This window comes from Arachis hypogaea, chromosome 1, assembly GCF_003086295.3.
Source record: "Arachis hypogaea cultivar Tifrunner chromosome 1, arahy.Tifrunner.gnm2.J5K5, whole genome shotgun sequence".
In the NCBI taxonomy this organism is placed as follows: domain Eukaryota; kingdom Viridiplantae; phylum Streptophyta; class Magnoliopsida; order Fabales; family Fabaceae; genus Arachis; species Arachis hypogaea.
Window position 1 is genome coordinate 7,397,213 of NC_092036.1, and position 24,435 is coordinate 7,421,647.

Genomic DNA, 24,435 nt, shown 5'->3' on the forward strand with positions numbered 1-24,435 from the left:
TTCTTCATATATATCTTTTGGCGGAAACAATCATTTTCCAGTATTTGATATTTCACAAGAGACACGGCTTTATATACGAGCATCAATTTTTTTTTATAAAAATAATATTCATATACCAAAGATTCTTGACATTCATGTAAAAATACTATTATTACTAATTGATTGTCACTACAATAAAAGTGTCGAATAGCGACAATTTATTTTACCATTTGCGGTAGTTTGAAATTGTTTTTTAGCGGCCGTTAACAATAAAATCGCTGCTAATTTATCAAATATTGCTGCGCTTGATAAAATTACCAACCAAACCGCCGCAGTCTTTCAACTTGGCTGTGTCTAGGTAAACTGACGCTAAATAGCTACCGCAATCCTCCACCTGTATTGTAGTGTGTGTATTCAAATTATTTTTCAATTAATAAAACAGAGAACAAATATATGTTTAGTTGTTAAAGAAGTACTCATTTCAAAATAGTGTTTATTATAAAGAGTGTATGTACACGTATGCGAGATTATTTTTCTTATAATCACAACTTGAACCTAAAACCACTAATTAAGGGAAATGAGTATTTGTGATTTGTCACTCCAACTAAGTGTGTACGTGTGTGTGCGATGGCCTAAGATATTGAAATGATAAATTGTCTTTCATTAAATTGCATAGAGACGTTGTTTTTCATTAAATTTATTTCATTTTTCTACATTTATATTATTGTTTAGTAAATTAATTAAATCTTCTTAACTTAAAAATAAATAAAAATTTATTTAGTTCTTAAAATGCTTAGAATCGACAGAACGAATTCAATTAAGAATATAGGTAACAGAATTTGATTGGAACTATTCGCATCCTCCTGGTTTCTAGGGATTGTGTTAAGATTATTTTTATGGCTACTTTGTGCCATGAATTAATTATAATACAATAATTAATATGTCACCGGCTTGCTTGGTGCAACTGTGCAAGTATAATTATTAATTAACAACCATTGAACCTATTGATGCTGATGATAGTTAATAATCAAGTAGTCATATGTTTCACTAATTTTAATTGTTCTTTTTTTTGTTATAATTTTTGTCGTTACATGACTAAAAGATGCCTACAAATTGGGTTATTTTGTCCCAAACCCAAAATTTGTTTTGGTCATTTCTTCAGTTAAACAATACGAAGAAAATGGGCCCTACAGGCCCATATAAACACTTGAGGTGATTAAAATGCTATAGTTTACTAACATAAGTTGGCACAGATGAATGCGAGTATGTATCCTTTAATCATCTCTTTTGGGTTCGATACTCATTGTCACTGGAGGATGAAAATAGAGCTTGCTTACTTGGGAGGATCAAAGTGGGCCTTTGCAGTACCAAAGAATTAGTTATTGGACTCCTGACCTAATGGATACCCTGGTGTAAATAAAAAAAAAATAAAATGCTACAATTTAATACAAAAATAAATGCTACAGTTTAACCATGACTGCTTGACCAAAAAAAGATGACCGAAAAAATAAATAATTGAACTACTGAATCTAGTCTTCATTCAATGCCTGATTGTCTATGTAGTTTTCCTTTTAAGTTTTCGATAGTATCTCCTAATCCTATACATCAATAGTCATTGATAGCTAATTTTTTTTTTTTTTGCTCGATGCTAATTTTTTATTTTTAAATCCTTCTAAATTCTAATACCCTTTTCTTCCCTCATAACAAAAAGGGTCTAGCCTAATAAACTATTTTGTCGAGAAAAGCCCAAATAAATTAGGGTTCTTTTTGATATACTTTTTCACCATTGCCATTTGCCAACACTTTGAGAAATCCACTACAAAAAATGTTAGTCTATTTTTTCCCCACATTTTTCTTTATTTCTATTAAATCACTGGCTTATTAAATCACATGAGGAAGTCAAGAATGTCCTCTTTAGTATTGGCAAAGACGCTAGGCGAAGACGGTTACCCAATTTTAATTTACAAGAAAAATTGGGAGATAGTGCAACAATCCGTGTATGGCTTTATAGAGGAGCTTTGAAGGAATCCAAGAGAGATCAATAGGATGAATGCGGATCGAATTGGATTGAATATAGCTAAAATTTTAATTTGATTTACACTTAAATTATCGGATCGAATTCAATATCTATATTTTTTAAGTTTAGATCCGATCTGATTTCCACATTTATAAATTGGATCGGATATCGGATATATCTATAAAATATATAAATATTTTTAAATACTTATTTTTATTAAAAATATCAATAAATTTTTTTTTCTCACTTTTTAAACATATTTATTCTTAAAATATTATTAAATATATTTTTTTAAATAATAAAAATAAAATAATATAACATATATGATAATTATTAGTTGAAATAATACATAAAAAGAATATTCACTTATTTATTTATTTATTTATTTCTGCGGATCTATAAATATACAAATACCTACCTGAAATTTGCAATTCGATTCTATTAGTGTGTGGATCGAATAATTTTAAAATTGAACTCGGATAAATACTGAAGATATGCATATTGAATCCGATCTATAAATATCCTTAAACTTAAAAAGATCAATCAGACATTGATTGTCCTTATTCAAAAACCCAAATCCCATTATTCATAAACCAATTCGGTCTCATTGCTTTGTGCAATGTTATCTATAAGTGTCACTAAGATTTTAGTTGGAAGATTGAAACCGTTTCTCTCTCAAACAATATCAGCAAATCAATCTAATTTTGTCTCCGAGAGAATTATTTATGATAATTATTGGAGAGGTTTATACTGTTGAATTTATTTCGACGGTAAATATATTACTGATAGATTTTTTTAGTAAATCCAACGATAAATATGATGATACTTAACGTTTTTTTGTAATGAAAGCAGTCACAATCGGGTAGTCTAAGACTAACAGGATAAGGAAGAGTGTTTCGAAATGAGCAGAGAATATGAATGGCGGGTTACTTGGTGAATATATGTAATGTTTTTTAAGATGAGTTTAATTTTGAGACATTATACATGGCTTAAAAATAGCATGGTTTCTAAATTTTAAGAAGCTCATCATTGAAACTGACTCACAGGCTGTGTGGTAAGAGTGATTAATCAAAGGCAGAAGATGGAAGAATGTCCAGATACTCTTATCAGATTAATTACAACCTACTTTATAAGGAATTGGTGCCTCAAATTTGTTCATACATATTGAGAAGGAAATAAATGTGTAAATTGGCTAATTAGAAAAGAATTGAACATTCATCCTAACTTTTATTTTATTGATCAATCGCTTAAAGGATTAAGATAGATTGTCGGTAACACTACTAGAAAACTAGTTATTACAGACGGATATTTCCGACGGATTTTATCCCACGGAAATACAGAGGAAATTTCAGAGGGATTTTTTGTCGGAAAACCAAAAAAATGGATTAGTATAAATTACAGACGGAAAAGAGAATCCGTCGATAATTTCGTCAGAAAAATTAATTTTTTTCCGTGAGAACTGATTACAGACGGATTTTCCGTCTGTAATTAAATAGACTAAACGCTACGTTTTATTAAATTATTACAGACGGATTTAAATTAAATCCGTCAAAAATATTAAATTAAACTTAAGTGAAACACAGCTCCTTCCAAATGAAACACGAGCTTCTTCACTCCGTAGCACGAGCTACTTTTCTCTCCGTGGCTGCTACTTCTGCTTCTTCCGCCGCTGCCACTGCCGCCGTTGCATCGCCCAATCTCTCTCTGTCATCCCTTGCGTCGCACGAGATCCCTCCGCCGCCGCTCTCATCGCATCTACTCCCATCGTCGCAGAGCTCTCTCTGCCGCTGCTCTCATCGCATCTGCTCCCTCTGGCGTCTCTTCCATCTAATCTCAACTCGCTCTCTCAGTTCTTCTCGTAACCATCTCAAATTTCAGGTATATATATCCTGATTTTGTGATTCTGTTCTTCGTGATAAATCTTAGGGCTCAATTTTTCTTTGCCAATTTTAGGTTTATCATACTCTGCTTTTGTGCTTTGTTTGAATCTGCGAGTTTACTCTGATTTTGATGAATTATTTTCTGCAATCGAAGCTTTTTTGACCTAAAATTTATGGTAGGCCATTGCTTTCTATAGTTTTTAACTTTCATAGTTTGATATTGATTTTGATGAATTTTGCAGGTTTTCTCTGAAGAAAGGTGGAAGGGATGGCTTTGGTAATTGGCATCACAAGCACACGAGATTCTGAAAGCCTTTTAAGGTGTCCCTCTTTCACAACTCATTCACCTCTTTTTTGTCCCTCCAATATTCTTAAATTATCAGCCAAATTATATGGATTCTTCTATTTTTTTTTTTGCTTTTTCTTTTACAATAATATTTATTCTTCAATTTTTTTATCTTTTTTATTTCTCCCTGAGATTGGATATCCATTATCAAACATGACTAATATTTTTTCAATTATACTATATCTACACAAAAAATTTGCTGTCAAGCCTATCCTTCACTTCATCAAAGTAGTATAGTATGACTAAAATGACAGTACATGAATCTTTTTTATGCAGGAAAGAATGACTCTACTGAAGCTCCTAGCTGAGAAAAAGTATCCTCTCATGTAATCTAAGGAAATATATAATTAGGAAGAATTTGCTTTTTTTTTTCCTTGATTAAAATTAGAAACAGTAAAATAATTGAATAGACTAAAGCTGAGATGCAGATGTTAAGAGGCAATGTTCAAAAACTGCAACTACAAAATTGGAATCTTACTCAATCAAACACACACATGCTAGTGGTACATTTTACATCTTATACATTCATATTAATATCATTATTTTTACAGGGATAATAATTCTATCTAATTGCTCTTGCAGGAGCTTAATTTAGGAAGGGAAAGGGTGAGCTTATATATATATATATATTTAGACTGCAAATTTAAATTTTATTATCTTGCAATGATATAAACCTTTTGATGAAACTCATTTTCAGATAAAAGCATTGCAACATGAACTTGTATAAAGGGCTGCTTTATTTAAAGGGACCAAAACCAACATTGAGGTTGTAGTGGTATGTTTCTAACATACAATTCTGAGCTTCATTTAGTTTTGTACCTTGGAAATGTTACATGTTAAGAAAAGGTGGAGATGAAGAATGGAAACTTGGCGGATGATGGAGATGATGAAGCAGGAAAACCGTCCCTAGAAGCTAGCTATCACAAACAGAGGAACATGAATAATAGAAGAAGATCCATTAGGCGTAGATGTAAATGCTTGCACGGTGCTCATTCTCTCCTACAAATTTAAATCTATCAAATGTTTCTTTTCTTACACTTGTTATTTAATGGTTATTGACTTGTAATTTTTCAGCTACTCCTTCCCAAAGAATCCACCAAAAACTGTCCCTTTTTGAAATATTTAATTCATTTGTTTGTAGCTATTTTCTCATCTAATTATCTCATTTCATGGTTTCTAAAGTCCTGTCAAGCATGAGAAGAAAGTATTGGAGATGATTAGAAGAAAGTTAAAAAAGACTGTTGCACTTGACATTGTCAATTTCGGTGAGAAAGATGAAGGAAAGACAGAGAAGCTGGAAGCACTCCTTGCAGCTGTGAACAATAATGATACCAGCCACATTGTTCATGTTCCAGCTGGTACAAATGCTCTTTCTGATGTGCTCATAAAGTTTGTGAATTCAATTCATCTTATTTGATTTTTGTTTCTTACTTTTTAATAAGGATTCCCATTTGATCCAGGACTTCTTTGATATACATGTGAGTTAAGGAATTTGTTTATTATCTGCTCGGCTTCTATCTAATTCTGTTCTATTTTCTTCCAATTCTGATTGGAGTTTGGGGCTTTGGACTCTTGTGCTTTTTCTTTTAATCCTTTCCCCAATTATTTACTAGCTCACCAAATAGACATTGGCTCGTCCTTCATATATTTTCTTTGCCAAACCCAATAGCAGAAATGGCATCCTTTTTCTTGAACTTTTAGAGATTGCTGAGCAAGCAAAAAGACGTGCTGAGGTTGCAAGGTAAGCTTTTACTTTAGTTCACTACACTTGTATTATATAACGTTGATTAATGATTGAATAAAGGATAAATTACACTTAACTCTCTTGAGATTACACATGACCCTATGAAAATATACTAAATTAGAGATTTTGTTTGAATTGATTAACATTTTGAAGGAGCAGATTTGTTGAGCATTGAATTGAATCAGATTGGGTACATTTTGAAATGAACTCTGTTGAAAGAGTTTGTTGCATGCATTCTACCTGTTTGCTATTTTGCCTATTTCTGGCTTTCTGTCGTCATTATTCAGGAGAAATTTGGAATAGATTTTATGTGTGTGAAAGTGGAATGAGCTTGTAGGGTCTCAAAATCTGGCTGGCTTTTACTTAGTGGTATTGTCCTCTGCATTACAGGTATGTGTGTCTGTTATCATCTTGATAATATTCATCATCATTGTCCATTGATACAGAAGTAGGAATATTATCTTTCAATTTAAGGACTTTTTTGTTTCTCTGTCAATTCATGTTATTATATTATCAACTTGGCATGCTCTGGTTTGGCTATTGACTAAATTTTCTATATGAGAATTGTGCACTGAAAGCTTTGCATTTTTACTTTTGTGGTTTAGAAGTGATTGAGCTTGAAACTGATGCCGCAAAGATTTTAGGCATGAACCGCCTGTGATGGCTTGTGAGGTTTCGATTCTCCAAAAAGAACTAGACGTGCTGACTGTTTGTAAACTTACATCTGTCCCTATAAGTATGCATTAACAAGTGAACTATATTCTGCCATTATGTTGCAATATGCTAGGTTCATCCTAGAAACTACTTGAGTCTGTTTGGATGAGGGATGTTGAATGATATGAAGAGAGTGATTCGATGAGAGTTTAAAAATTTACGGAAAAATAGATAGTGTGAGGAACCTTCCCCTAAGACACCCCAAAACCTGTTAAATGCGGTTCTGAAGTTAGAGCCTACTGCCTCATGGAGTTGCTTATTTAAGAGGTATATTTTCCATAGTGTTTGTCATATATCATAGATGCCAATGCAAGAATATAGTTGCTGCTGTGTGGCTGTTGTTTTTCTGCACTTAAGCACCTCTCTTGTGTCAGTTAATGATCATCACCTTTAAGTGAAAGATATCATCAGTTAATGAAAATGAAAATGAAGATGATGTTTGATTGTTTGTTAGATCAGTTATATCAATAAAACCTCTCAGTGACATAATAATCCATTAAATTCTGTGATATTTGTATTCATATATCTCGTTGAAAATGTTGTCTCAATTTTATTTAGTGGAACATGAATAATTGCCATACTTCATATTTGTTTTGTGAATTACACACAATTTTCGCAATTTGAAATCAACTATGCTTAACTAATGTAACGTAATTGTAATATTTCAGGCTCTTGACACCTTCAACATTGCAGTAGTTTCTCCTATATACTATGTCATGTTCACAACACTTACAATCCTAGCTAGTGTGATAATGTTCAAGGTATCATCAACTAATTTTGGCATTTAAGTTTTAGTCTCTGTGTATTTCAGTTGCATTATAATTACAAAACATATTCTTTTGGAGTCTGCCGGTTGAGAAATGAAGTTAATAAACTGGAGGAGAGGCTTGGAGTTGCTGAGGATCATCTCAAACAAAAGGTGCTGTATAGTCTGGTCCTGTTATTTCATGGAATTTGAAATCATGTTTAGTATATCTAAATGCATGTTTTTAAATCTACTGCCATGCAGAATCTGAAAATCAAAAAACTGACAGATGAAAAGAAATGTGCATTGGCTACACAATATGTGGCAGAAGCAACTCTTAGAAGGGTACATGCAAATCAAAAGGATAATGATATTCTCCCAATTGACAGCATCATTACTCCATTTGAAGCTGAGATTAAAATATACAAGAATGAGTTACAAATAATGTAACTCCCAGCAAGGATGCATTTATCAAATAATTAATTAATTTAATGTAACTTCTTCTTCCTCTTTATATGATGCTATAAGAACAATACACTGAGTATATGTTTTGAATTATAGTTGATATATCAACACATTTTGTTGATGTATAGTTGTTATTTATTATTATAGTTGATGTATCAATATATTTTGTTTATTTTTTGAATTATATTGGCTTCCTTGATTATAGTATTTTTCTTTTACTTCGATAATATAATAAATTTGTTTATTTTTTTGAAATATTATAAATATTCGAATACAAATTAGATAAAAAAATTTATTTATTAAATTTATATTTATTTTGTATGAAAAAAGGTATATTTTGTAAAGAAAAAATCTAAAAAAAATTTATCTTACTGATGGATTTACAGACGAAAAATTCGTCTGAAAATTTTTCTGTAATTATAGACAGAAAATCCGTCTGAAAAATCTGTCTGTAATTACAGACGGAAAATCCGTCGGAAAGTTCGTCGCCTTTGGGATATGGATAGAAATTTTACAGAGGGAAAATCCGTCGGTAACTGGTAAAAATCCGTCTGTAATTTTTCGACGGAAAAAAAATTCGTCGGTAAATAATTTTCGATGGGACTTTTACAGAATGACAAAATCCGTCGATAACCAAAAATCCGTTTGTAATAAAGACTAAATCTATCTGTAAATCTGTCTGTATTAATCGATTTTCTAATTGTGTAATGTTAAGAAAAAAATAGTAAGAACTTGTTTTATTTAGTATTTATTAATTATTATAATAATTAATAAATACTAAATAAGATAAGTTATGGTTATTTTTTTCTAATTTTCTTTTATTGTCAAATATTTTTAATAGATTGTAGCTGATGATTTGAGAAGGGTCACCTTATCCCAAAAACATTGTTAAGTTGCAATCTTGGGCGTGAGCCTCGCTTTCTCACAAAAAAAAAAAAAAATCAGTGGAATTTAACATAGCTAATAAGTATTGAATGATTGTACTGGATTATCTCTTCACAAAACTTTACTTATTCAATGTTTTGACAGAACAAATAAATAATAAATAAAATAAGAATAAAATTTATTAAAAAAATAAAATTTAAATTCTTAATACTTGTTTAAATGGAGAAGTGAATTGATGATCACTCGACCAACTTAATTTAATCTAACTATTTTATTTATTCTATTATTAATTAATTTATTTTTTTTCAAGTATCCGGACAACAATTTATTTATTTATTTTAAAAGAATATATAACTTTTAATCATAAATGTTAAGTGTTTCGGTCCAATCTAATATAGATTGGAGGTCTATTCTATAGACTACCAACTCGACAGGTCATTGACTTGTACACAATATATAGTGACCTGCACATTATTTTACTTTTTAATGAATACTTGGATAGCACTACCAGAAAAACGGTGATTAGCCACGGAAAAAATCGTGGCTAAAATCAAGAAAATCCGTGGCGATTCAGCGTTTACAACGGATACACTTCCGTGGCTAACAAGGGCGACGCCTTTTCAATTAGCCACGGTTTTCGGCGGTTTAGCCACGGTTTTATGACCCGTGGAGACATCTAAATAGCCACGGTTTCTACGTTATTGGCCACAGACTAAACCGTGGCCAAATGACAACAGTGTAACCAATAAGTATAGTTTCGCCACAGTCTTTCCGTGGCTAATACTGATAGGCTGGGCTTTTTTGCCACGTTTTTTTCTGTGGCAAAAAAATTCTGGGTTATTTAGCCACGGTTTTTTTCTATGGCAAAAAATACCATGCACAAATTAATATTTGATAGACTGGGTTTTTTCCCACGCTTTTTTCCGTGGCTAATTTTTTCTTTCAATTTAAAAAAAAAACTCTCAATTATAATTACCAATTGAATATTTTTTTTAATTAATATTGCATATATTTATTTCTATATATATAGTAACATATTAAAATAATGTTATAACAATATAAATAATCAAAGCAACGATAATAAAATTAAAATAAAAAATAGCAAACTAAGTAATAACAGTATTTTAAAGCATATGCATTGTTCAAAGATATAGTAAAGAAATAACAGAAACCAAGTTGCATAATTTTGTACAATAAGAAATAAAAATATCTCTAATCACAGTATAAACTAAACATAAATTAAAAATAAAATAAACATGACATGAGGTGCATCATTCCGACTCAATGTGTGGCACAGAATCAGATAAGGTAGGTACTTCATCACCGTATTTCTGTTGTAGAAATCTGTAAAGAGTTGCCACTTGACCTTTAGCTTCTTGAAGTTGCTTTTCTAATTCTGCAACATGCTGTTGCGATGCACCGCTAGAACCTCCGCATATTGCCCCTCCAAAGATGCGCTTTGACTTGCCAAAACCACTGGGATATGCGGCATTACTAAAGCCACGTACACGCTTACCATTCTCAGGACCGCAAACTTTTCCAATTGCATCATCCGGATGAGCCAAGACCTTTGAATGAATACCTTCAGCGGCAGCACGCTCTTGGTCTTCAGACAAATGCTCTGCTATCTTTTCCTACAAACAAATGCACATCGTATTGGAGTAAAGTATTGACATAATCAAGGCATATTAAAAACTATACAGCCATATAAAATATAATTGAGACACTCACAGCTAATCGTTGTCCTTCCCCGCTTACATAACTCCCATCTTTCTTTAGCAAAGTTGATACAATAACCTCGCTTCGACATACAGGCCTTCCCAATTTTTTTTCCTAATACAATAAATAAAATATTAAAGTTAATCTCAAATTTAGTTAAAACTGCTAATTTTATAGTAATAGTAATAATAAAAAAAATAGTACCATCTGAGTTGCTCTTCTAGCATTGCTTTTACTTCCACCGGCGTGTGAAACTATAAGCCTCTCACGATTTCTGGCATTTTGCAAACATTGTTTCTATGATTTTCAAGAACAAGAAACAAGTAAATAAATGTTAAGAGATAGCCATTATAAATATTCAATAAAAAAATAAAAAAACATAGATTAATTATTTACCTTTGTTTTAGGATCCATATAATGATCCACAAAAGCAATCCATTCAACAGGCGGTATGTCTGAGGGATTCGCAGCCAGAATTTCTGCCTTTCTTTTGTTAGGAAAGAAGTATTCTCCCCGTAAATTATACTTATGAGCCTTCCATCTATCACCTAAGGTCCTCAGAGCCCATTTGACGCCAGCAGCATAATCAAACTCAAAATTTTCCTTAAAATATTTCATAAACGAGATTAATTATTAAAAACTATGCAATTTGATTACCATACTGCATATTATATCGTAGAAAGATAATATTTAAAAAAAAAGACTTTTTAAAGCTAATCCTAACCCATGCTTACTGTAGTTTATCCAATTCTGAAACATTCATAACAGTGTACTATAACACAATGTTCTGTCAAATAGCTGACTAGCCCCAACAACAGATATTTGAAAATAAAAAAAATTCATAAAATGAATGATGCATAACAAAGGCTTATTATAAGTTTTTACAATGAACATTCTTGCTGTAATGTGATCATAAACATGTTTGACCAAAAACAGGAAGGAATCCAATATACAAACCTAGTTGCAAAAAGACTGACCACCTCAAATACATAGCCCCTTTTGAATTCTGCTAGGGTAGAGCTAAAGTTTTTCTTGTTTTAATTTTATTAGTTTTTATCAAACTGAGACAGGTATATATCTTAACAAAGTTTTCCTCTCAAGTATTTCTAATTCCAAATTTTCATTTCACAAAATTCATGACAATAGCAATTGGAACGGGAAAATAAATTCAGGAAGTGTCTCCCAACTCCTAAGAATGAAATGCAACTAACTTAACCTGCAGCAGTACCTGTTTACTACTTAATCAATTCATAAATCATAGAGCAATGGCATCTTATTAAACATTACTTAAAGTACCTCCAAATGAATCTATCTACACCAAGATTTCAGCTCTTACACAATTTCTTTTTAACAAGAAATAACAATAATAAACAGAAAATGCAAACCTAAATATAGGCAAGCTAGGAGCTAAATTAGGATGATAACAATTTAATAAAAATGCACATCAAAGTGAAAAAAACTTACTTCAATAAGTTCCCATTGTCTTTTTGTGTTATCTTCTGGCATCTTATCCCATCTTTTGATTGATATGGGACAAAATATAATTCGACGAGCTACCTGACCAAGAAATCTCACAAACAGGTTCGAGCCGTTATCTCGACCTTGTCCATCTGCATCCAACTCCATCATAACTTTTTCACTCTTTTTCAAGGCCCAAACCTGAATCGCTGTCATCTTGCGAGTGATAATTTCTCCACTAGAGATGTCTGAATTAATGGAAGAACGTCAAGTCAAATTAAACCAAAATTTTAAAAAAAAAAAACCAAAAGGCATAAATAAAAAACTTACATGGTTCAAATTAATTACACACATATATATCAATAATTAATCTAAATTACATACTCATCTAATAATAAATTATATAGACATACCAGCACCAAACTGAATAGAGTATCCGACAATAACAGCAGAGTGGGCTCTCAAAAAATTATCTCTAGAAGTCTGAACTTATCAACTAAACAAGGCGGCTTTAATGACTAAGGAAATTAGATTATATGGTTCAAGGCAATTCTACCAACCTGAATGCCGAATGAATTAAAAGGTCATTAATAACATTCATTGTTCTCAATCAATAAAAATACACATAATACAGATAAAACTATCATAACTAAAACTCTAAAACCCTCTTCATAAATATATAGCCTTTCTCTTTCTTTCTTTCTTTTATTTATTATCTATCATTATTTTAGTATATAACATTAGCCATTGATACAAATAATCTTACAATCTAAGTATGATTGTCCAGGATAATAACAATATATAATAGAAATCAGATTTCTCAAAAAAATTAAATTCTGACATAAATCTGAGAGAAGAAAATTAAAGAAGCTAAACTTCTTATTAAAATAAAAAATACTAATAATTTCTAAAAAAGAATGATAAGAATTTAATAAAATTACGTCGTGATTTATTTTCTAAAATCAGTTTTTTATTTTTTGTTAATATTTTATTTTATTTTGTGTTTGATTAAAATAATCAAAAGTGACTGCTGGTATGTTTTTTTATGTCTTTGATCACGGACAACTGATAAGTTATAAATAACAAACCATAATAATTACTCAAACATAACAATGAAAAGCAGGGACTTATTTAATTCCAAATTCAATTCTGGTCCAAATTTTAAACTTACCAAAAAAATTTAATCTGCCTAATTAACACTTTCATTCAAAAATTAATTTCGATTAATATTTAATACAAACAAGCAAATTACTACAAACTATCTTGTTGTTTAGCCAAGAGACTACAAGACCTTATTGAACATAGAGTACAATACAGAAGGTGTCCATTTTTAACAGCTTCCACCTAAGTTCAATATGTATAGAAAAAAATTACATTCTACACCATAGAATTCACCATCCAATCACTTTAAAATATATATATAGTTACACATATCCAAGAGAAGACAGAAAATTCACAAGTATGCTTTGTGCAGAGCAAACACAGAAGGAACCAAAATGAAAGGGAACAAAAACAGAGTTGCATAAACTAAAAAAAAGGGTGAAAAAAAAAACAACCAGCACAAAGTCAATAAATTGGACTGAGAGAGTAGTTAGAGTCTGAATAAAGTTACCTTTAACTTTCACAAGCAGTGGCTCATTTTCATCTCTTTTATTCTTAGGTGCAGCACGTTCCGGTAGATCACCACCACTTTGATTTAACATCTCCGTCTCTGAAATTTCATCCCCATCATCATTGAGCCTAATTTGTTCCAACCCATCTTCCGAACTCAAGTTTATGTCTTCACTTTGTCTTCGTAACTCTTCGAGGATTGACTGTCCGGAGATATTATGTTTACGCGTCATAGTATTCTAAATGCCTGCAACACAGTCATCGACATCATAAAAAGAATTCAGAAAAAATAAAAATCATGTTACCGTATTAGGGATATCAAACTATTTGCTTAATATGCGTCATGTTACCGTATTAGGGATTCTAGTGCTAGGTTGCTGCTAGTGTTATGGCAATCTTGGCTTTGCGATTGCTGCTCTGTACGAGGCCGGCAACAAAATAATAAATCCTTACAACATGAATCCAAATAATATAGACACATGCCCATTTATAAACCATCATCTAATCCCTTATTTTTTCCGGAAATACAGAAATACCAGATAACACAAAAATTTACAAAGGATTAAAATTGTAAAAAAAAAAAAACCTGGAGAAGTTCTCGACGTTGAGCAGTTTGACCGACTAAGAGCTACCACCAGTGAACGCAAAGCACGATTGTGACTGTCGCCTGAAGTGCGATGTCGGAGGCTACTGGAGGTGCGAGGGTTGAGATCGGAGGGGGCGACCACAGGCAATAGGTACAGCAGCGTGAGCGAGTGATCTGTGCGCGTGTATCACGAGCGTTGGTGTTGTCAGCGGCACGAGATCGGAGGCTGGTGGGGTTGCGAGATCTGAGCCCGAGGAGAGGGAGACATGCAGAGGCGGATTAGGGCCGGCTAGTGAAATGTTGAATGAGCTTCGAAACTAAAAGATAAGGGGCGGTTTTTAGTCAAGCTTAAGGTTTTTGGTGTAGATTAAAGAGTGATTTGAATTAAGCTCGGTTTTTTTGGCGCAAGTTCCCAAATTGAAATAAAATTAGGAGTTTAGTTTTTTTTTGTATTTATAAAAAATTATCTTTTATGCCAATATGTTATGATTTATTTTGCATATAATATTATGTATTTATCTGAGTTTATTAAGTGGTTTAAAAAAAATTACATTTAGATAATTGGTTTATCTTCTAAATATTTTATATTTTTGAATTCCAAATTTATGATTTTTATCTTTATTTCAAGGTTTTTTTATATATTATTCTTATCCTGTTAGTCAAAAGTATGAATATTAATTTTCGTTTTTTTATTTTTAGGATAAACGAAATAATGGCATTCTTTTTATAAATTAAATGAATTAAAAAATATTTATTATAGAATAAATTAAGTCTATTTTTTAACTTTAGGAGTACATATAATTTACTCTTGAAAGTAATTAAAATACGTATAAAATTTTTTATTTTTATAAAATTTATGTTAACTATTAAAATTATGATATAATGGATGTACTCCTATAAAAAAAATAAAAATAACTTCACAAGCATCCTTTTTTTGGAAGTAAACATAACCCAATAAGTAAGAACTTTAACTTAAACGAGTAGTAAAAAAAGTAAAATATATAATAAAAAACGAACATAAAATTTAATTTTTTTCAAATATTTGTTATAAAAATAAATATAATCAAAATAAAAATTAATAATTTAAAATAGAAGATAAAAGTAAAAATAATTATCGATGTTTAATATAAAATTAAAGAAATAATTTTTTATCTACTCGAATTTTGCATAAAGATAAAAAATGTCTTGACTATAAATTTTTAAATTTGCTTCAAATTAAATAAGATGAAAAAATAAATAGATTTAATATATAAATAATTAACTTATAATCCATGTCCTGAATCTCTATGTTACTTTTATTATATATAATAATAATAATAATAATAATAATAATAATAATAATAATAATGTAACTTTTTATTTTTTTCAATTTAAATTTAATTATTTTTTGTTTTCTACATATCTTAAATAATTTAAAATCTATTTATTTTTTTATAATTAATTTTTATTCATTGATGTTAAATTTATGTTTTTAAAAATAAAAATATGAAAATATTTTTTATGAGCCGCTGGTATAAGACAATTACATAGTTTAAGTTATATTTTATCTAATTTTTTGCCAACAAATTAAAAAAAGATAAGATTATAGCATTACTGCCTAAAAGACAAATTTTAGAGCATTAGTACTTATAAGATAAATGTTAAAAAAATCACATCTAAATTTAGTTTGCAATCATTTGAATTAAGTTACACATTTAAATATTCATTTCACATTCTAATTGACACATTTTGAAATTGAATCATAGCCAGCAAAATTTTTTTTTCTAAGTTATATCTAACTGAAGTTATTCTAGGAGAAAGAAACTTTATTTTGGCGCTAAAAATTTTGTACATTTTATTATAGATGGTAATTTGACTTTTGCAAAATAGAGTAACTATAATTTTTAATTTAGAGTAAAGTTTACAGTTAAATAAAAAGATATCAGATTGTAAATTTTATAATCTTAAACATCATTGTGAACAATTAAACATAATTACTAAAATTTGGAACTCTGCACGTTGGATTAAAAAAACAAGGCGTCAATAAAAAATTAGAGTAGATCAACCTAAAGCTTAACAATTTTCTGCCGTTTGATTAAAATATAATAAATAAAATTTTGCACATTGTTAGAAAATGAATTTCTATGCAGTTAATTTTAATCTATCTTTCTAATAAATTAATAAAATAATAATAAATAAGGATAATAAATACACTATAAGGGTAAAACTAATATTGTAAATTTTAACAGTTAAAATTCTCCTCGTTACTATTGTGGTAAATTAATGTTGAAACGTTCATTTAAAAAATACATAAATTAAGTATATACCACTAATTAAAATCCTGCAAATCACCAATGCCAATTTCGTCCTCAGAAACATTGTGATTGTTTTCAGCAACATCCACTTCATCTGATTCTGGATCGTTAATGTCGTCCCGTACTAATGGAAATTTTTCTAGATTCTCTATTTGCTGCTCACAAAATGGTATGTCCTCCACCAAAGACTCATCTGGATCCTCCTCATTCAAATCTCCCATATCATATAAATCTCTGGGTTTCATGTGACATACAGAACACCAACCTTCGTCAACTGGATCGTCAACATAGTAAACCATTCTCGCATCTGTTGCAAGAATAAATGGCTCATCTAGTTCAAGAGCACCCGTGTGTATCAACTCTGAAAACCGTACACTCGTGATCCCAAATTCATCTACTTTAATGCCCTTATTAAGCGTGGTATCAACCCAGATACATTTGAAGAGGATAACCCTTAGTTTGCCAAAATAGTCTAACTCTATTATATCGATCACTTTTCCGTAGTATGTACTGTCAAATGATACTGAAACAGGATTCCGTCCACGGCTAATACTAGTCGTAATTGCAGACATGACTACACCACTATTTTGTGTTTTAAGTCCTTCATCTTTATTTACCGTGCGAAACTTGAATCCATGAATGTTATACTCTTCGAATCTCTTTACAACATCATTAGGTCCTTCTGCAAGCCACTTGATTTCAGGAGTAATTTCGTCTGCATCATCTGTATACGCCACCTGCATGTGATAGATTATTCTGATTTTAAAATGCTTTCACAAATTAGAATATAGAATAGGAAAAGCATTAAATAAACGTAACTAACTCACATAATCCCTAAACCACTCATGGAATTTGGCGTGCATGTATTCTTCAATGAGTTTAGCTGCATTTCTTTTACCGCGGTGTAACTTGGAAATTTCACCTCTGCATATCCTGTTCAAGTAGATAATACTTACACTTTAACTACTTAAATATAATTAAAAATTTAAACAAAGATTGCCCTAGGAATTACTCGCGAAATTTGTCCAGTAATGAACAATTTGTCAGCACATAGCGATGAGCCTGTGTTTTCTCAATTGGTGTCAACAAACTGATCTTTTGCGATCCACGAGGACTTCCTCTTGCCGGAAAAATTTGAGAAAGAATGTTTGAACAGCTACTAGGAGTGTTGTCATTTTGATCGTCGTTACGATTTGGTCGGTTAAACCTTGTCTCAATCTCATCTTCCTCTAAATATCTGGAGCAAAAAGTTAGACATTCCTCCATCAGGTAACCTTCAGCTATACATCCTTCAGGTGCAGCCTTATTCCGGACATACGATTTTAAATGGCCTAAAGTCCTGTTTGCAAGAAGATAAAATAAATCTACAAGGTCAACAAATTACAAATAAATCCAACCAATTTAGTGATAACATGATGCACAAAATATTAACATAATAGGATACCTTTCAACAGGATACATCCATCTGTACTGTACTGGACCAGCAATCATTGCCTCTTCTGCGAGATGAATAACTAGGTGAACCATCACGGTGAAAAACGAAGGAGGGAATATCATTTCCATGTGGCAGAGTGTCAACGCAATTCGATGTCGAAGTTTTTCTAAGTTATCAACGGCGAGAGATTTGCCAGACACTTCTCTAAAATAGTTACACAACTCTATTAGCACAGACGTCACCTCTTTAGGAAGGGATCTTCTAAAAGCGATCGGTAAGATGTGCTCCATGAGAATATGTGAATCATGGCTCTTTAGGCCAAAGACCTTCCTTTTCTTCAAATCAATGCATCTAGAAATATTAGAAGAATAACCATCTGGAAAAGAAACACTTTTAAGAACACTAAGAAAAATATCCTTGTCAGCATTTGTCATTCTGAAACAGGAAGGCGGGTACTTGGAAGAATTAGTGAAAGGATGGAGCTGTTCTCGGATTCCCATCAATTGCAAGTCCTTACGGGCTGCCAAGTTGTCCTTAGTCTTTTGTTTGTCATCAAGTACAGTAAACAAAACATTGTCACAAACATTTTTCTCTATGTGCATCATGTCAAGACAGTGACGAATGAGATTATCCTTCCAGTATGGTAAATCCCAGAAAATACTCCTCTTTTTCCACTGCAAAGGGTTGTTGCCAGCATTGAGAGCCTCATGTGATCTTTTGCGACTGCTCTGAATTTGAGACAAAATAGCACTACCTGATAATGTTGACGGAGGGCCTCTTAGTTCGGTAGTGCCATCAAATGAGTGCATGTTTTGTCTATACTCGTGGTTATTGGGTAACCACCGACGATGTCCCATGAAGCAATATTTCATGCCATGCTTTAACCTCCTGGATACTGTATCAAAGTTACATGACGGACATGCAAGACTAGTATGTGTATTCCACCCAGACAGGTTATCAAGACCTGGAAAATCACTTATGGTCCAAAATAATGCAGCATGCATGCGAAAAAACTTTCCATCAACAGAGTCGTACACGTCAACACCCTTCCATAGTTCTTTTAACTCATTAATAAGTGGTTGCAGAAAAACATCAATATTATTACCAGGCATCTTTGGACCAGGAATTATCATAGACATAATAAGAGAGGCTTGCTTCATACAACACCATGGAGGATAGTTGTATACATACAACATCACCGCCATATGCTAATGTTGGAGCTGAGAGTCCCAAATGGATTGAAACCATCGGAAGCCAAAGCAAGTCGTATGTTACGTGGATCTTCAGCAAACTCCGGATATAACAAATCAAACTCCTTCCATGCTTTGCTGTCTCTTGGATGCTTTAACTTTCCATCTAAGTTAGGAAACTCTGAATGCCAACGCATTAGTCTTGATGTTTTAGAGGACATGTATAACCTTCTTAGCCTAGGAGTGAGAGGAAAGTATCTCAATACCTTTTCCGGAATTAGCCTCGGCATATGTTCAGCTGTGTCCAAAACTCCTGGATTGCTGCTGGTGTTATACTCTGCTTTATATCGAGATGCATTGCATATTGTGCATTTACTCTTAGTCTCATTATCTGGACCCCAGAAGAGCATATAGTTGTTTGGACATGCATGAATTTTTTCATATCCCAAGCCTAGCTGCTTAATCATTTTTTTTGCTTCATAAAATGAAACAGGCAGATTTGCATGAGGAAACGCTCTCTTTAGAAGATCAAGTATCATCGAGAATGTCTTGTCAGTCGCACCGCATAGCACTTTGATATGATACAGCTCAACTATAAATGATAACTTGCTATACTTTGTACACTCGGGGTATAATCTGCGATTTCCATCCTTTAGCAACTCTCGAATCCTATCAGATTCCTCTTGAGTATCATCTTCGATATGAATTGGAAAAGAGTTGTTCCTCTCTTCAACGGGCTCATCATCAACCCCATCAAAGTTGTTGGCAGCTGAACCGAAGATATCGTTAAGCATATCCTGTAGCAGAGCTCTTTCCTCTGATTCGCTAAGGTCATGGCTTGATGATGCTTCTTCATGTTGTACTACACTTTCTCCATGCATATACCAAAAAGTGTATTTTTTTGAAAAACCTTTTTGGAGTAAATGTGCTAACACCTCAACTCTAGTCCTCATGTTCTTAAAACCACATCTAATGCACGGACAGATAATTTTTCCATTTACGGCAACCCTTTGAAAGGCAAAATCTAAGAAGTCAGCTACACCGCATTTGTACTCCGCTGTTGTAATTGATTTATCAATCCAACTCTTGTCAATCATAGTTAGACACTCTGGTCTAAATGCCGAGACATGCAAAATGTAAGTATTGAAAAATCAGAGAAATGACTAAATCTAAAAAACTTTAAAGATAATAAGTTAATGCATAGTTGACACCAAATTTATGAAATTCTAGAACCGTAGTCAGAGACAGTGACAGATCCAAAATTTCTTTCAATTGGGGGCATTAATTAAAAAATTAGAATAATTTTATATATTTTTTTACTATTGAATCTTAGTATTCATTAGCTATTAATCATGTTATAAAAATATATATAATAATATTTATACAAAATAAAACAAAGCATGATTGTTTGTATTGAAAAACATAAACAGGAATATTTAACTAAAAAAAATTAAAAAAGGAAGTTAAGAAGTCTTACTAGGAAATGGAAAATCAGAAACCTGCAGAAAAATAGAAGAGAATTAAAATAAAAATGCGAAATGGGGTAAAATTTATTGATTGAACGAGGGGAAGGGTGCAAATAAATTTTTATCCTATATAATACATGGTACGTTATAAAGTGTCAGAAGGGATATTTATCCTACAATCTCCTATCTAAATTTGTCTTTGGAACAAAAAAAAAAAGGAATTTAAAGGGTACTGACTTAACTAATTTGAATAAAATAATTTGCTCGAATTAGCAAAGTATGACTTGAATGGCAGGTTAACAATATGTTAATAATTTTCTAGAATTTCGGATTGAAAATTTGCCTTTCAGTATCATATGAAATAATTATATTAGAATAATTAAATAAATATAAAAAATAATAAATGTGATTAAGGTATTACTTTGGAAAAAAAAGTTTAATTTAAAGAAGAATAAAAAAAACTTTAAAATACAAATTCATAAAAATTCTAAAAAGTTAAATTTATTCTTGCTCGTATTAAAATTAGAATGCAGGTTATTCACATATATAAAAAAATTTGGTGGCATTTATAAGTATTAATTAGTATGTTTTAATGATAAAAAACATTAAGAAGATAAAGACATACTATAATAACGATATAGTGTGTGTTTGGATTACAGTTTACAAACGGGAGTTTGAATAAAATTGATTTTGCAAACTTGATTTTGATGAAAAGTAAGTTTGTGTTAAAGTGATTTATGTTTGGCAATCTTTACATCAAAATGAATTATAGTAAAATAAATGTTGTTTGGATTATACTACTCAAAATCACTTTTAGACAAAAAAAATTACTAAAATATACACCAACTTAAATAATTTTGGTATATTATCTTATCATTTTAATTTAGATAATTGAATATATCTTATTAATAAATTCTATAATAAAATTAACATTTATACACTAAAATAAAATAATATATAAACATTGGCAAAATATATTTTTAATTAAAACTAACAAAATATAAATTTTATAGAGTACTAAGAATAATAAAAAAATTAAATATTTATTTTGGTAGTAATTGAAATAAATCAAAAAAAATTTATGATATTTTTATATAGTATATTTTTAATACTCTTAATACTATTTTTTAGTATACTATAATTTATTATTATTATTATTATTTACAATTAATTTTTTGTTTAATTTACTTTACCTAATAGAATCAATAAATCATATTATAAAAAGATAATAAAAATAATACAAAAAATTACAATTATAAAAGTGTATAATATTAAATAAATAATGAATAAAAAATAAAAATAATAAATAATAAAAAAAGAAAGTTCATGTAAACAAAAATAATAAGAATTCCATAAATAATATAATAATACGTATAAAGGATAAAGTTGGTAAAAAGTAAATAAAGATGGAGTATCGATAGCTAGAAGTCCGTTGGTGAAACGCGAAAGTTTAAAATTGTAGCTTTTTGAAAACCATGGTTTTGAAAGCAAAATCACTTCTGCTTTCATGAATAAAAAATTTGCCAAACCAAAAATTGAAACTTTCAAGAAGGCTAATCGTGCTTCTTCTCTTGTAACGCATTTGCCAAACACACCCATAGTATGTTTTAGTGACTAAAAAAATTAAAAGATGAAGACATTTATAATTATTAAATAATATGTTTTAATGATTTTAAAAATAAGAAGATACCGAAACAGTTATCATCAAATAAAGACTTACTTGTCCTTTGATCTCCTTAATCTTATCTCTTCTATTCTTTTTTCTCGGTTGCAACAAAACAGATGTGGTAAACTCTATGGAATGAAATAGAAGAAATAATACTAATGACCCATGAGTAAACCAACGGTGAACAAGTATTGTATAATAAATTTTATGAATGATTGAAAATATCAGCCCTTATCTATATAACACTATAAACTGCACAAGTTTAGGAATTAGTTACTCAATTCTGTTAAATAGATGACTAAGTCTATTCACATATCTTATCTTGGCCGTTTTAATCTTAATCTTTTATATAAAATATATCTTATCTATTATCTGTTTTATTTTTTCTTTTATATTATTGTTATTTGTTTTGTACCTGAATATTTAAATTTTAAACACGTAAATTCTAAAGGCCTCAACGCAGCCACCAAATTGTTATAGCCTTTTATGATTCATCTCTTTTATTTCTGGGCACCCACATCTTAATTTTCCCCACCCTTGTTTCTTATCGAAACAGGACGCTAGGAATGAGAAGAGGAATGCCAAATAACAAGCCATGACTACTTTCTAATTTCTGCAATCGAATAAGGTATGCATCTCGAGCGGCCTTTGGTTTTCGAATTCAAGTTGTTCTTCCTCTTGTTCTTCTTCTACTTCGTCACTATTTTTCTTAAATTCAAATTAGAATTTGGGGCTGGAATTAAGAAAACACATATTACACATGCAATTATACAGGCTTCCCCAGTGGCTCTGGTGGTGCCTAATCCCTCTGCCGCTGGATTCATGGCATCTCGGAAGGCAATAATAACTAGGGGCGCCGCACTTGGACGAGGAGCTGCCGCCACAGGGTTTATCCACTTCTTGGCTCTAACTGAAGCCTCCAAATACAGGAAGGATGGACCTTTCCGGTATCTTTTTCATCCTTAATAAAGAGTGGGTTTGAACGAAAATGTTTGTCAGAAGCTTCTGGTGGGTTTTTCGTTGTTCCATTAGTCTTTGCAATCAGGGCAGGTGCAATTAAGGTTCAAAATCATGGCATGTGCAGTTTAGCTTCATAAATTTAAGCTTTCTTTGGTCTTGAGAAGCATTTATTATTGTTGAAATATCTTTAATTAAAAAGGAAATAGATTACTGGTGTTTTCATAAACTCTGTTGCTCTAAGGATTCACGTAACTATTTGATAAGCTTCTGTGAAATGGCACTGCCCCTTTTTTACTCTCAAAAGCAAGGGGAAAGACCAGAAGAGGAAAAAAAATTATTGGCACGTCTTAAGTTTTTCAGGGTCACGACAATAAAGCGTCTCTTTTGAAGTGTACACAACTATCTTCTTAGATCCCTTACAAGAATCTATCATGTGTTATATACATACTTAGTTGAGACTTTTTATCGACAAAATTGTCCATGTTATAATTTAGTGTTGTTAATAAGTTTTCTGGTGTCACTTATATTAGGAAATTTTCTCAACCAATTCTGTATAGATGTCTAAATTTTTGCAGTGATCGTTGGGGGAATAGCCAATGTTGCAACTTATGCAATTGCACATGCTATTCTTGTAAAAAATAATTGTAGTTGCTTTCTTGTTGCATACCATTGGTTATGAGCATGAAAGCAGTAGGAATGGTTTTGAAGCTTACATTTGAAGGCACAAATCAATTCTAGGAATTTCTGAGCTGATTTTTTACAATGATCTTGTTAGGATGTTATATTTTACAGATTAACTACGTGAACAAGGTATCATATTTAGCAGTGCTGATGTAATGTATTCTGTTTGCTGCATATTTGAGAATTAGAAATAGAGTCATCTCTGCTGTTTGTAGAATTCTCAGAATATTCATCTCCGGTTTAGATGAATATGTCTATGGCTTTTTCTGAATTAAAAATAGTATGCAGTCTCCCTCTTTCACAACGTTAATGTTATATACTATTTTCATTTATGGAATTAACAACATTACTATTAATATCAAGTATAAATAAAAATGTTCACATGGAAAATAAAAGAAAGTAGAAAACAAAGCATAGAATAGCATAGTAAATTGAATTGGAAATTTCAAGTACTTCATACATTGATGATCGAAAACCAAATGTGACATTAAACATAAAGAATAAGCCTATATAAAATTGGAACAGGAAACTAACAGAGCTAAAGAACTAATAATATAGTGGACTTATGTTAAACGAAACTAAATTAGAAGCACA

The 24,435-nt window shown here is 31.1% G+C and overlaps 3 protein-coding genes and 2 long non-coding RNA genes across 8 annotated transcripts; 2 read left to right on the top strand and 3 right to left on the bottom strand.

Annotated features, from left to right (window-relative positions):
• The first annotated feature begins 3,544 nt into the window (after window positions 1-3,544).
• On the top strand, window positions 3,545-8,092 carry LOC112793506 (uncharacterized). 2 transcript variants are annotated; one of them, XR_011881672.1, is made up of 13 exons: window positions 3,545-3,874; window positions 4,119-4,197; window positions 4,499-4,536; window positions 4,611-4,725; window positions 4,805-4,828; window positions 4,920-5,207; window positions 5,405-5,580; window positions 5,665-5,963; window positions 6,120-6,356; window positions 6,575-6,702; window positions 7,349-7,441; window positions 7,526-7,599; window positions 7,690-8,092. It is a non-coding gene; the product is annotated as an uncharacterized lncRNA (long non-coding RNA). The 2 variants fall into 2 exon arrangements; XR_011881674.1 differs by lacking the exon at window positions 6,575-6,702.
• A 1,790-nt stretch (window positions 8,093-9,882) lies between these two features.
• Window positions 9,883-14,469, bottom strand: LOC112793648 (uncharacterized). Of its 3 annotated transcripts, none has more exons than XM_025836238.2 (8): window positions 14,150-14,469; window positions 13,914-13,980; window positions 13,565-13,810; window positions 11,959-12,200; window positions 10,891-11,097; window positions 10,699-10,791; window positions 10,507-10,608; window positions 9,883-10,409 (listed from the first exon to the last, which is right to left on the bottom strand). In XM_025836238.2, exons 3-8 carry the CDS (start codon window positions 13,794-13,796, stop codon window positions 10,047-10,049), a joined length of 1,239 nt encoding a protein of 412 aa, XP_025692023.1. In that variant the 5' UTR covers window positions 13,797-13,810; window positions 13,914-13,980; window positions 14,150-14,469; the 3' UTR covers window positions 9,883-10,046. The 3 variants fall into 3 exon arrangements, with proteins under 3 accessions (XP_025692023.1, XP_025692022.1, XP_025692024.1); XM_025836237.2 differs by having other exon boundaries at window positions 13,914-13,975; window positions 14,150-14,456; XM_025836239.2 differs by lacking the exon at window positions 13,914-13,980 and having other exon boundaries at window positions 14,150-14,460.
• A 1,881-nt stretch (window positions 14,470-16,350) lies between these two features.
• LOC112796470 (uncharacterized) lies at window positions 16,351-17,398 on the bottom strand. The gene is made up of 2 exons (XM_025838972.2): window positions 17,271-17,398; window positions 16,351-17,180 (listed from the first exon to the last, which is right to left on the bottom strand). Exons 1-2 carry the CDS (start codon window positions 17,304-17,306, stop codon window positions 16,458-16,460), a joined length of 759 nt encoding a protein of 252 aa, XP_025694757.2. The 5' UTR covers window positions 17,307-17,398; the 3' UTR covers window positions 16,351-16,457.
• A 1,675-nt stretch (window positions 17,399-19,073) lies between these two features.
• On the bottom strand, window positions 19,074-20,165 carry LOC112796548 (uncharacterized). Its single transcript, XM_025839079.1, has one exon. It carries the CDS (start codon window positions 20,163-20,165, stop codon window positions 19,074-19,076), a length of 1,092 nt encoding a protein of 363 aa, XP_025694864.1.
• A 2,075-nt stretch (window positions 20,166-22,240) lies between these two features.
• Window positions 22,241-23,386, top strand: LOC112793684 (uncharacterized). The gene is made up of 2 exons (XR_003198390.3): window positions 22,241-22,828; window positions 22,975-23,386. It is a non-coding gene; the product is annotated as an uncharacterized lncRNA (long non-coding RNA).
• Window positions 23,387-24,435: the final 1,049 nt, after the last annotated feature.